General features: G+C 28.0%; 2 protein-coding genes across 2 annotated transcripts; one reads left to right on the forward strand and one right to left on the reverse strand.

Annotated features, from left to right (window-relative positions):
* Positions 1 to 9,011: 9,011 nt before the first annotated feature.
* FPOAC1_011480 (uncharacterized protein) lies at positions 9,012 to 10,245 on the forward strand (the record flags this gene model as incomplete). The annotated part of the gene is made up of 5 exons (XM_044855858.1): positions 9,012 to 9,134; positions 9,194 to 9,483; positions 9,535 to 9,732; positions 9,781 to 10,030; positions 10,081 to 10,245. The coding sequence occupies 5 exons, from the start codon at positions 9,012 to 9,014 to the stop codon at positions 10,243 to 10,245; spliced, it is 1,026 nt and encodes a 341-aa protein (XP_044703171.1).
* A 246-nt stretch (positions 10,246 to 10,491) lies between these two features.
* Positions 10,492 to 12,120, reverse strand: FPOAC1_011481 (uncharacterized protein; the record flags this gene model as incomplete). Its single annotated transcript, XM_044855859.1, has 4 exons — positions 10,492 to 10,714; positions 10,768 to 11,187; positions 11,242 to 11,892; positions 11,948 to 12,120. The coding sequence occupies 4 exons, from the start codon at positions 12,118 to 12,120 to the stop codon at positions 10,492 to 10,494; spliced, it is 1,467 nt and encodes a 488-aa protein (XP_044703172.1).
* Positions 12,121 to 12,215: the final 95 nt, after the last annotated feature.

The following is a 12,215-nucleotide window of genomic DNA, read 5'->3' on the forward strand; positions in this document are numbered from 1 at the left end:
TTAGTATTAAAGTTATATTATTTTACTTAACCCTAAGGATTTTAAGATTAAAATTTTTAAAATTTTAAAGTCTTATTTATTAATATTTTATTCTATTTATAAGGTATTTATATTTTATTATATTAAATATTTAAGTTTAGCTTATTTAAAGTTAAATATATATATTACTAATATATTCTATATTATAGGTTTTTAATAATTTTTATAATTTACTATATTAAAGTTTAAATTACTATATAGTAATTTAAGTTTTAATTTTTAATTTTCTTTATTTATTTAGCTATATTAGTATTATAAGTATTAAAATAACTTAAGGAATTAACCCTAGGTTTAATACTAACTATTTAAATTAATTTAATTACTATTAAGATTACTATTAAGCTATTAATCTATTATATCTATAGGTATATTAGATTTTCTATATTTATAAATTTAATTTTTAAATTTAATATTTAATTTATCTCTTTAGTAGTTTAAATTTTTATAGTATTTAGATTATTTTTAATTATAAATATCTAATATCTATATCCTATTTTTATAGTCTTTAATATAAAAGTAGAATTCTATATTTCTTATCTAGTTATTTATATTAATAGTAATATTCTTTATTTTAATTTAATATTTAATATCTTAATTTACTTTAAGGTTTTTAAATTTACTAGTATTTAATTAGTTACTTTAGTATTTAATATTATAAATTACTTAGGTTATATTATTATAGTCTTAAAATAGCTTATTTAATAGTATTTTATTTTATATTATTATTTTATTATTTCTTATTATAGTATTTAAGTTTAAAGTAAAAAAGTTATATTTTATTTATATTAAAGAGATAAAGATTTTAATTTTAATATTAAGATTTTAATTTTTAATACTTTAGGTTTTTATATTATTTATTATATAAGTATAAAGTTTAAATTTTTAATTTCTTTTTATAAGGATTCTTAATTTATTATAAAAATAAATTCTTTATTTATAAATCTTATATATTATATTTAATAGTATATATAGTAAGTTTTAAACTCTAGTTATTAAAGTAAAGAAGGTAAGTTTATATTATATATAGAAAGTAAAATCTTAGTTATTTTCTTTTTAATTAATATAAAGGCTTCTATATATTAAGAAGATAGCTATAAAAAAAAGAATAATATTAAGTAATAATTAGAAAAAGATAAATAAGAATAATAAGTATAATACCCTTATATTATATATACTTATTAATAATAATATTATAGGAAAATAGTTTATTTTCTATATATATTTAAAAGTAAAGTAACCTTTTAATATTAATCTTTAGTATATTTAGCTTTACTTTAGAAATATAATCTTAATAATTATAAGAAATTTTTATAAAATAGTTATATTAAGGGTCTAATATATAATAATAATTATTTATTATTTTAATATTATATAATTTATTATCTTAGTTTTTTATCTTTATAGTAATAATAGGGTTTTTATTACTTTAGTTTTTAATTTACTATTTTATTAACTTAGAGTTATTAATAATAGTATTTAATTTCTTAGGTTATTATTTTACTTTTAAGTTCTTTAAATTATACTATAGAATTTAATAAGAATACCCTTAACCTTATATAAAATCTATTTATTATCTTTAATATAGATAATATTCTTTTTTTCTAGCTTTTCTAATTAATCTTATTAATATATTAAATAGCTAGTCTTAATTCTCTATATTAATTAATATTAATATAAGTAAAATATAATATTTAATATAGAATATTTATTATTAATTCCCTTTATAATAAGTTTTTTATTAATATAATATTTAATTACTTAAATATAGTATAGCTAGGGATAGTTAATAAGTAAATCTTAATTACTATTTCTATTAATAAGATAAATTATAATTACTATTAGAATATTTCTTACTTATAGCTCTAGAATAATAAACTATATAATATAAATAATCTTATTATTTATTAAATAAATTAGTTTTTTCTTTAATAAATTAAATAGTTATATTTTATTATTCTTAAAGAAATAGCTATTAATTAAGTTTACTTTTAATCTATTATTTAATAAGATTATATTAATTTAATAATTTCCTAGGTATTTAATAATATAACTTAAGGTAATAGCTATTACCTTCTTAAGTAATTTACTATTTAAATAAATAGCTAGGTATTTTAAATCTATATTTTATATTAAGTTATAAGTAAATACTTCTATAAATACTAGGAGTTCTTTTAAATCTTTATTTATTTTTATTTTTAAAATCTATTTAAATAATATTAGAATATTTATTAATTTCTCTTTATATTATATACCCTTTAGCTTTTAATAATACTATATAAATTATAATAGTTATTATTAAATAGATAATATAATTTAAAGTAATTTTAATATACTTATAGTAATTAATATATCTTTAAAATAATAGCTAATTTTAAAGTTTAAGATTTTATATTATTTAATTACTTAGATCTTATTAAGAAGATAGTATAGCTTTTTAATAATATTTAAATCTATTTTATTAAACTTATTCTATTAATTCTTTATTATATATTTCTTAATATATAGCTTTAATTTATCTTAAAGTCTAATAAACTTTACTTTTAAAATTTCCTTAAGTAGATTAATATCTATTTTATTATTATTTATTATAAGTATTTTAATATAATCTCTTAATTTAACTATATAAAGACTAAAAATAAGTTAAGGTTTATTTTAAAATAAAGAATATTAAATTTATTCTAGGTAATTAATAATAGTTTCTATTAAAATTATAAGCTTTTTATTATTTATAACCTTTTCCTTATTATTATATATATTCTTTTTAATTTTTATATTAAAAGGGTTTTATACTTAAAATTAAAATATTAAATATATTATTACTTTAACTTCTAAAGGATATTATAGTTTAGTAAAAACGTATTTAAATTATAAGCTATTATTCTTAAGATATTAAGGTTTAAAAAGCTTCTTTTTAAAATACTAAGGTTTAATATAATTAATATTTTATTAAAAAGGTCTTATTAAAGTTTACTCTCCTTATTATATTACTTATAAAGCTTTATAATTATATTAAACTATTAGTATTAATATAAAACCTATTAAAAGTCTTAATATCTTAAAGCTTAAAATAAACTTAATAGTAATAATAAGCTTTATATAAAGTATTTATACTTAATTTATTATTATTTATATTTAGTTATTATAGAAAAAATTAAAGTTATAAGTTTAATATTTTATATTCTAAGGTATTAAATAGCTTAAACTTTTATATCTTTATTTTATATAATTAAAATACTATTAATAATACTTATTATTAAAATTACTAAGGCTATTTATATTATTTTAATATATTTTATTATAAATTTAAAGATTATTATTATTTATTTATAAATTTAAATTATTCTAAAGAAGATTTTATAGCTAGTAAATACTATTTATTTTCTTATTAAATAAGTTTTTTTTAATTAAATTCTTAATAAGCTTTAATTAAACTTTAATAAATTAAATAAAAAGATTCTTTATTTTATTATATTAAGTAAATTTTATACTCTATATAATAAGTAAAAGCTCTTTAATACTTAATAATTTTAATTTACTATTAATATTACTTTAATAATCTTAAATTAAATAATAAAGTTTATTAAAAATAAGCTTCTTAATAATAAAGCTATTAATCTATTAGTCTATAGTATATAGATAATTTTAAATTTATTTTTAAAAGTATATATCTTTATACTTATTTATTATTTAAAGTATAATATTAATAAAGATTATTAAATAATAAATTATTAAAATATAATAATATAAACTTTATATTCTCTAAAAAAAGTCTTAAAAAGTCTTATTTATTTTATATTCTAATTAATAAGCCTTTATAATTAAAGAATTATTATAGTATTTTATAAGATTCTTATATTATTCCTTAAATAAGGGTTTAAACTCTATATAGGTTTTATATACTAGCCTTTTTTCTTTAAATTAATAAAGTGCTAGCCTTATAAGATTTTATTAAAAAGTAGCCTTTTAAAATTTATCTTTTAATTTAATACTTTTTAAATTATTATTTTTCTCTAGATTAGAGTTATTATATTTAATTTACTTTTTAATAAAACTAGTATATATACTTAGTTTTTAATTATTAGGCTTTCTTAAGAAAATAAAATTACTTTTATTAATATTTATATTAATTTTAATATTTAAGGTATTTAAATTAAAATTAAATTAAAAAAGATTTTTATTTAAAGAATATTTAATAATAAATATTAAATTAAATAATAATAATAATAAAGTATTAAAGAATTATTAAAGTTTAAAGTTAAATAAAACTAGAGTTTAATTAATAAATAATAATAACTTAAATAATAGAATCTTAAGGCTAAGTAATCTTAAAGTAATAAATTAAAAAAACTAATAAAGGATTCTAGAATATATATAATTAAATAAATAAAAATATAAAATTAATCTCTATATATAAAGATTAATTTATAGACTTTTTAAATATTTTTTAATAATTATAAATAAAAAAGAATAAAAATAATAATAAAAAGTATTAATATTAAATTCTTAAGTATAATATAAAATAAAAAAGAAATTAAGTTTATTAAGTAAGATTAATATTTATTTTAATCTTATTTTTATTAAAATATAATTTTTTTATTATTTTATTAAAAGATAGTAATTATAGTAATATATTCTTTAAATATAAACTTTAAATAATAAAATTCTATTCTTTATATTTTCTTTTTTTATATTAAAGTCTTTATAGTTTAATATTATTATTATAATATTAAAGTAAACTCTATAATAAGAATTTTTATTTTTATACTTTTTTAATAAAAAGACCTTTTAAACTTAAAAAGTAATATCTTTATTAAGATTATATTTAAGTAATATTATAATATAAATTAATAAAATTTTATAATAAATAAAATTAAAGTTTTTAATATTTATTTTTTATATAAATATAAAATTTAATTTTCTTAAAGTATTAACTTTTAAAAATAGTTTTAAATATATCTTAAAGTTAATATTTATTATTAAAATTTTAAGGTTTTAATAATAATCTATAATTTATATTTTAAGATTTTAAAATTTTAAAATTTAATATTTAAGTTTATATATATTTAATCTATTATCTTATTATTTAGCTATATCTAGCTTTAATACCTAGATTAATCTTATTATTAATTTAATAAATATTTTATTTTTATAATTTAAATTTAAGGCTATTTATAAATTTTAATTTTTTAATTTAATTATTATTTAATAGTTTTATTTATAACTTTAGAATTTTAAAATCTAATTTTAAAATTTTAAAATTACTTAAATATTAAAATTATAATTTAAATATATATATTTTATTTTATTTTAATAATATTAAGAATAAAATTAATATTTTAATTTTAAATATTTATTTAATTTTTTAATTCTTAAGGTAATTAATTTAATTTATTAATTTAATATTTAAAAATCTTTTAAAGTTTTTAATTATATTAAAAGATTTTAAAAATCTATATTTAAATATTATTTCTTTATTCTAGGATTTTTAATATATTTAATATTTAATATTTTAATTATATTAAATAATATTAAAATACTTAATATAATATATTTAATTTTACTTTAGATTTTATTAATTTATTAATTTATTCTATATAGTATAATATTTAGTTAATAATATATATTTAGTTTAAAGTAAAATTTACTTTATTTAATTCTTTAAGTTATTTTCTTTATTTCTTTAAATTCTAATTTTATATTAATATAATATTATAATATTTATATATTATATTTATATTTAAAGTTTAAGTTTTATATATATATAATTTCTTATTATTTATAAACTTTATAATACTTTAAAGAATTTATATTATAATATAATATATTTTTTTTATATATTATTTTAATAAATTATAAAAAAAGATTTTTATATCTTTATTATTTATAAATTATATATATTATATTAAAATTAAAATTTTAAGATTTTATTATAATATATTCTTTTAATAATATATTATTTAATATAATTTTATAATATTAAAGTTTTTAAAAAAGAAAAGTTTAATATATATTTTAATATATAAAATAAATTTAAAAGTTTAATTTTAAAAAGTATTTAAAGTAGTCTTAGTCTTATTATTATAAAAGTAAATAGATTATATATATATAATAAGGTTATTATATTAACTAAGTTATTATAGTATATTATAGCGCAGAAGGCGCTATAGTAAAGGCTACTAACATAATAACTAAGGTAGGTAGGGCTAACCCCCGTAACAGGCCTTGATCTCGGCGCTGGTCTTGTGCGCCACGTCGGATGTTGCTGACATTCCTGTCAACAGACTAGACAATGTTCGCCAAAATGAAATCTGTAATTCGAACTGACGTTGAAGTGCTCTCGGGTGAGGTTTTCCTGGGGGTAGAGAGAATATATAAGAAAGTGACGTGTGAAGTCGTACCTTTTTCCTTTGTCTACATATTCCAGATCCAGAGCCCCCAACATTCAGCTGATAACAGATCCCAGTCACATAATATCAGGGTTGCCGCGTGATACCCCGCACAATGGAAGGCCTGAACCAAGTCAGGGGCTGCTACCCTGTGGTTGTCTTTTAATTAATTCTGACGCAACAAGCATAGAGAATGGTTACTCCGTACTCAGTGGGTACTCCCGGATACTTATCAATTCTACCTACTAACTCAGTAACATAAACCCAATTTCCATTATCGCTCTGCTTATTGTGAAGGTTGTAGTGGTTGTGACCAGTCAAGTTTGTTATACATTTGTGGCTTCTTGAACTAATGGTAGCTTTGTGTCTGTGACACCCCCATTTCACAAGCCAATCTACAAACAACGCTCGTTATCTATCTAGCCGCTACGGTCGTGTTTCTTTTTCCCTCAAGTGTTTTTTGAGTCATGTGTAGGAGGCTCTGACCAACTGTACTTAACAGCAGACAATAATGTGGCTTTGTAGGACGAATAAAAAAAACTGAACAAATCCAATCTTTGCACATATATCATAGCCTACACTCGTGAGATTGAAACAATATAATGGAGGGTCAGCAGGATCTTGATACACTATCTTCAGCTCCATAAGTGGGCTGTTTCTCATTTCCCTCTCTTGTTTCTATTCATAAAAAAAACAAGGACATTTCCCCATGCAACTCCCGCAATGAATCACAAGCAAGGTATTCGTATAACCTATCATGACGACTCGCAAATCGAGCTTTTGAATGGTTCCAATAGATACACACGTGAGAATGAGGCTATGCAACATCTGCTTGCTAAATGGCGCATCACTCCTCGCCAACCTGCCATCATGTGTATCTTCTTCATATGCGGCATTGCTCTAGCTTTCGGCCACCACGTTCTCTACCAGCCAATGTCAGGCGCAGTCACGCGTTCCGCCGAATCACAGCAATGACTATCCGGGTTGGGTCGCTCTTTGCTCTTATGGCAACTGTTTATTTTCGAACCTGCGTCACTACGGCTTTCAAATGGCACAGTTTACAATTATTTGATCTCTTTATCTAACTTTCACTATCATGAAAAACGTGTTGCATACAGAGGCATCATGTTGCTCCCACTACTCCCGCCCCGAACTCAACTTTCCAACATAGCTACTACGGCCCATCAGTGAACTGTCGCCATAGCACAAAAATTGAAGCTCAAGAGTTTACAGTCGCTGCCAAGGATTTATCTAGGCACGAAAACTTCGCAGTCTTGAACCCCAAGGCGCTCTCCGAAAGAAACCTTTGTCCAAGATGGGCTGCTTATATGCGTTGCCTTCTCACCGACCATCAACGAACCTACCATAGGTGAAACGCCAGTAAATCGCAGTGAGCGGTGAGAGCCTAGTGGGCAGCAGAAGAAATAACCTCCCAAGTCTTACGGTATAAAAATAAGTAGCGTAAGAACCATAGTCTAAGGAGCATAAAGTTGTCTATCAATTTCGTCTCGTATGCTTCCGGCGGCTAATTCTTCTGATATCCTGAGGGGAGCGTCTTAAACGAGGACAAAACAGAACGTAGGACTGTCTCTGGGAGCTGAGACAAACGACGGTGCACTAGATGACGTGCAACTCCAGTTTGGCTTACTCGATGACATTTCGGAAACTACGGTAAACGAAAAGAGAGCGAAGCATATTACCTTTGGGTTTAAAGACTCGGTCACGCCGATAGAGAAAGAAGATGGTTGTTACTAAGCAAGAGTTAATGTAGTAGGTTGCGAAGACGCAAGCTGCATTCGCTTGTTTAATGGCGCATAAGGGAACGTGTGGCTCGTTTTCCGTCTTCCTACACAAGCATTAGTGTTTTCAAATATGCCTGTCCATGAGAAAAAAGACTTTTTAGTAATGTCATTTGTTGATGGGATGAAAGAAGGAGATGCAAGGGAACCTCGTGTATGCATGAGCATGTGCGCAATGCAATCTCGGCAGCCCGGGCCGCACTTAGTTATAGTGGGATCAACAAGAAATGTCAAGGTAGCCAGGTACTCACCCAATTGAAACCACTAGTCAGTGAAACCTTTGCTTGGATGGCCATGAACCGAACCAAAGATCTTGTTTCTTTACGCGGTGGATATCTAACTAGACTATATCAGGAAGGTCTTGCAAGAACTTGGAAGGATTCTCGAAGGATTCCCGAGTCCTCCTGTGGCGCCATACTACTTCGAGATGGTTGGGACGGACCTGCTTACCTTATCTATAATGAGGTATAATATCCCATACAGTGTATCCGAACAGGAGCAATAGGCAGAGGATTACTATGCTCGAGTTCAAGCTGGTCTGATGTTTTTTCAGACCCCAAACGGACCACAAGTATGTTCATACATGCAGAGAGAAGGATCTGGGCCGGTCGAAGGATTGCAGTTGCGTTTTTCAGTCGACAGATTAATGATCACATCGTTCGGACCAAAGCGAGGAACATGACTGCTATACGAACAGTTACTTCACGATCCGAACACTCCGGGTATATATAGGACTCGCGTTAGATACTGCTCCAAGTTTTAGTAACTCAGACGCAACTACTTCGCCATGTTCCGAAACACAGTTCTCGCTCTTCTCATTGCTGTCGAGGCCACTCAAGGCCAGGCGGCTTTTACACTGAGGAAGACATATGACTCTAGCAATTTCCTGGACTCGTTCAACTTCAGAGACGTTAGTTGAGCCTTTTGAAAAATTGTTCGATAAGTTACATTACTGACTCCTCCATGTAGCGTGCCTACTTTGATAGTATTAACCCCGGCTACGAGGGCGATCCCACTGGTGGCTCCGTCAACTATTTGAGCAGGAACCAAGCAGTGAGCTCTGGTATTGTTCACACCAACAATGGCAAAGTTCACCTTGGAGTAAACTCTGCAGACAAAGCAGCGCTCCTCACACCTGGAGGATTCAAGCATGGACGCGGAAGTGTTCGTCTTGAGTCTAAGGAGTCTTACAGCTCGGGCATCCTGATCGCTGATATTGAGCACATGCCGGGGGTTGCCTGTGGTGTCTGGCCTGCCTAGTGAGTTTCTTTTTGGACGTGGAGACACAACAATCTCTCTGACAATTGAAGCTGGTCTTATAACTTCGACGAGGATCCTATTGGTGAAATTGACATCATTGAGGGTATCAATGGTAACCAGAACGGCAACTATGTTTCTCTGCACACATGTGGAGCATGCATCTTCAACCGTCCCGGAGGCGCTGAACCTAGGAACAATTGCAACAAAGGCGGTTCTGATACCCGTTACTGTTCAGATGGAACTAACTAGTGAGTGCATCGACGGGCTCCAAAATCTAGTTGAGCTAACCTGTATAGTTCCGGATGCGGTAACACCATGCCGTCTGGCTCCTACGGCAAGACCTTCAATAACAACAAGGGTGGCGTGTACGCCACATGGTTGACTACCGAGGCTGTCAAGATCTGGTGGTTCCCTCGTAACAGTATTCCTGCTGATATCAAGAACGGCAAGCCGGAGCCCAACACCTGGGGTCAACCTGCTACGACACAGTTTGTCAATGCTAATGGAAACTGTGATGTTGGAAAATACTTCAAGAAGCAGACTATTGTAAGATAACCCTACCCAGTACGATTGAAGGGTTGCGCTGATTATTACAGATCTTCAACACGGCATTCTGCGGGAGTAACATCGACCAAGGAATCTGGAACCAAGAGTGCAGAGCCTCGACTGGCTATGCCACCTGCGACGACTATGTCACCAACCAGCCTGCTGCTTTCAAGGAAGCTTACTGGACCATCAATTCTTTGAAGCTCTACCAGTGATCTGCATCATTTTTGGGAAGACATGCAATGAAGTACTGTGAGAGTTGGATGTGGACGTTTGATCGAGCTACTTTAATTCTGTCAAAAGACTGCCGTGAACTTGGATAGCTTTGACCAGATCTACTCAGGATATAGTAAATAACTTCTGTTGAGTTGTTGTAAATAAATCATTCGAGCCATAGAATGATTGATCCAGCTTCTGGAAATATCTACAAAAACATGACTCGTTTGAGTGGTGGTAGCTACTTAGAAGGTGAAGCGGAAGCTCGGGTGGTCGTCACCCAGATTGTTCTTCTCGTCATCTGGTAAGTTATATCTATCGTCTCGTTTGCCCTCTTCTCTCAATCTGTTCTCTCGTCGAATGTAGAACAAGAATGTCAGAGAGCTGAGCACACAGAGCCACACAAGTCCAAGGCCCAATCCAAAGCCTAGAGGGTAAGTTGGAGCCTCGGAGGTGATGAACATGTTGCTATTACCTGGTTAGCGACGGCCAGTTTGAAGAAGAAGTGATGATTCACGAACCTAGCAATAATGCCTCCCACATTACCTAAGCCAACCTGCATAGCAGAAGCAACTCCAACTTTGTAGTGACCGGACATGTTGTTGCTGAGCCAGACCAGTACAATTGGCTGGGCAATGTATCCACCACCAACAATACAGAAAAGTGCAAAATATCGAACTCCTACAGAGACAGACATCATGTTGAGTAGGATGACATATCCAATAGTTGAGAAACAGCAACCCCCGATAATGAAGCCTGAACGGTGCTTCAACTTATCACTAGCAATTGCTGAGACCAGGGCGCAAACAGTTGCAAAGATGAAAATGGGGATAGACATAATCTGAGCGCGAATTGATGTCCAACCCAGTTGTTTAAGGATAGTCGGAGTGAAGAAGGAGCCTGCATAACTGGTAGTAACAATACCCATGTACATAAGAACGCTTTAACTATTAGTAAGAACTTGATGTGAGAAGGGGATAGTAACGGCAACTTACCCAAGATAAATCTTGACATCTGAAAATACACGTTTGGCCGTCTTGGCATTCCAAGTGTTCATGTGGGTATCCTTTCTATCTTCAGCAAGGCGCTGAATGAGAAGTGCTCGCTCATCGTCGGAGAGGAACTTTGCAGTCTCGGGCCAGTCTGGAATGAACCAATAACTGCCAATAGCGATAACAACTGTGGCGATACCTTCGAGGATAAAAATCCATCTCCAACCTCCATACCCAGCGACTCCATCCATGTGAGCAATGGCATAGGCTAAAAGACCACTGAAGGCACCTGCAATAATGCTGGCCGAGAAGAAGAGGTTGAAACGCCACTGAAGTTCATGGCGGCAATAGTACATACTGAGCAGATACACACAAGCTGGAAAGAACCCTGCCTCGAGACCACCGATAATGATGCGACAGACGATCAGTCCTGCAAAAGACTTTGTGAGACCTTGGCAGATGGTAACAATACCCCATCCTGTCATGATGACGGAGAGGAAGAGTGATGGTCGTGTATTCTTGAGAAGAATGTTGCAAGGGACTTCGAGTAGAATATAGAGGATAAAGAAGGTAAAAAGGGCGATGCTGTAATCCTGACCGGTCATGTTGAGATCGGCTTCCAAGCCCTGGATTCGTGCATTGCCAATGTTGATACTGAACATGTTAGTGCATGTACCCGAGTTACGTGAATGCTCCCAAAGTAACTTACCGATCAATAAAGGCGCAGAGAAACAGCAAAAAGAGAATAGGGACAAGATTCAGGTCGACCTTTCTTATGAGTTTCTTTTCGAGGATGGGATCAATCATCCGATTTTCAGCTTTGGGATTTTCATCCTGGCTGATTCTCGCCCCCGTGGCTACTTCGTCGATCTTGTCTGACATTTTTATGTCTCGGTTGCAAAAGATATCGGAACAGACTTGATGTTGTTCAGGGCCGATCTTCGCTGTTTAGCCACTGTAAGATAACTCAAGAGGGA

The sequence above is a fragment of the Fusarium poae genome, chromosome 4 (genome assembly GCF_019609905.1).
Source record: "Fusarium poae strain DAOMC 252244 chromosome 4, whole genome shotgun sequence".
NCBI classification, from domain to species: domain Eukaryota; kingdom Fungi; phylum Ascomycota; class Sordariomycetes; order Hypocreales; family Nectriaceae; genus Fusarium; species Fusarium poae.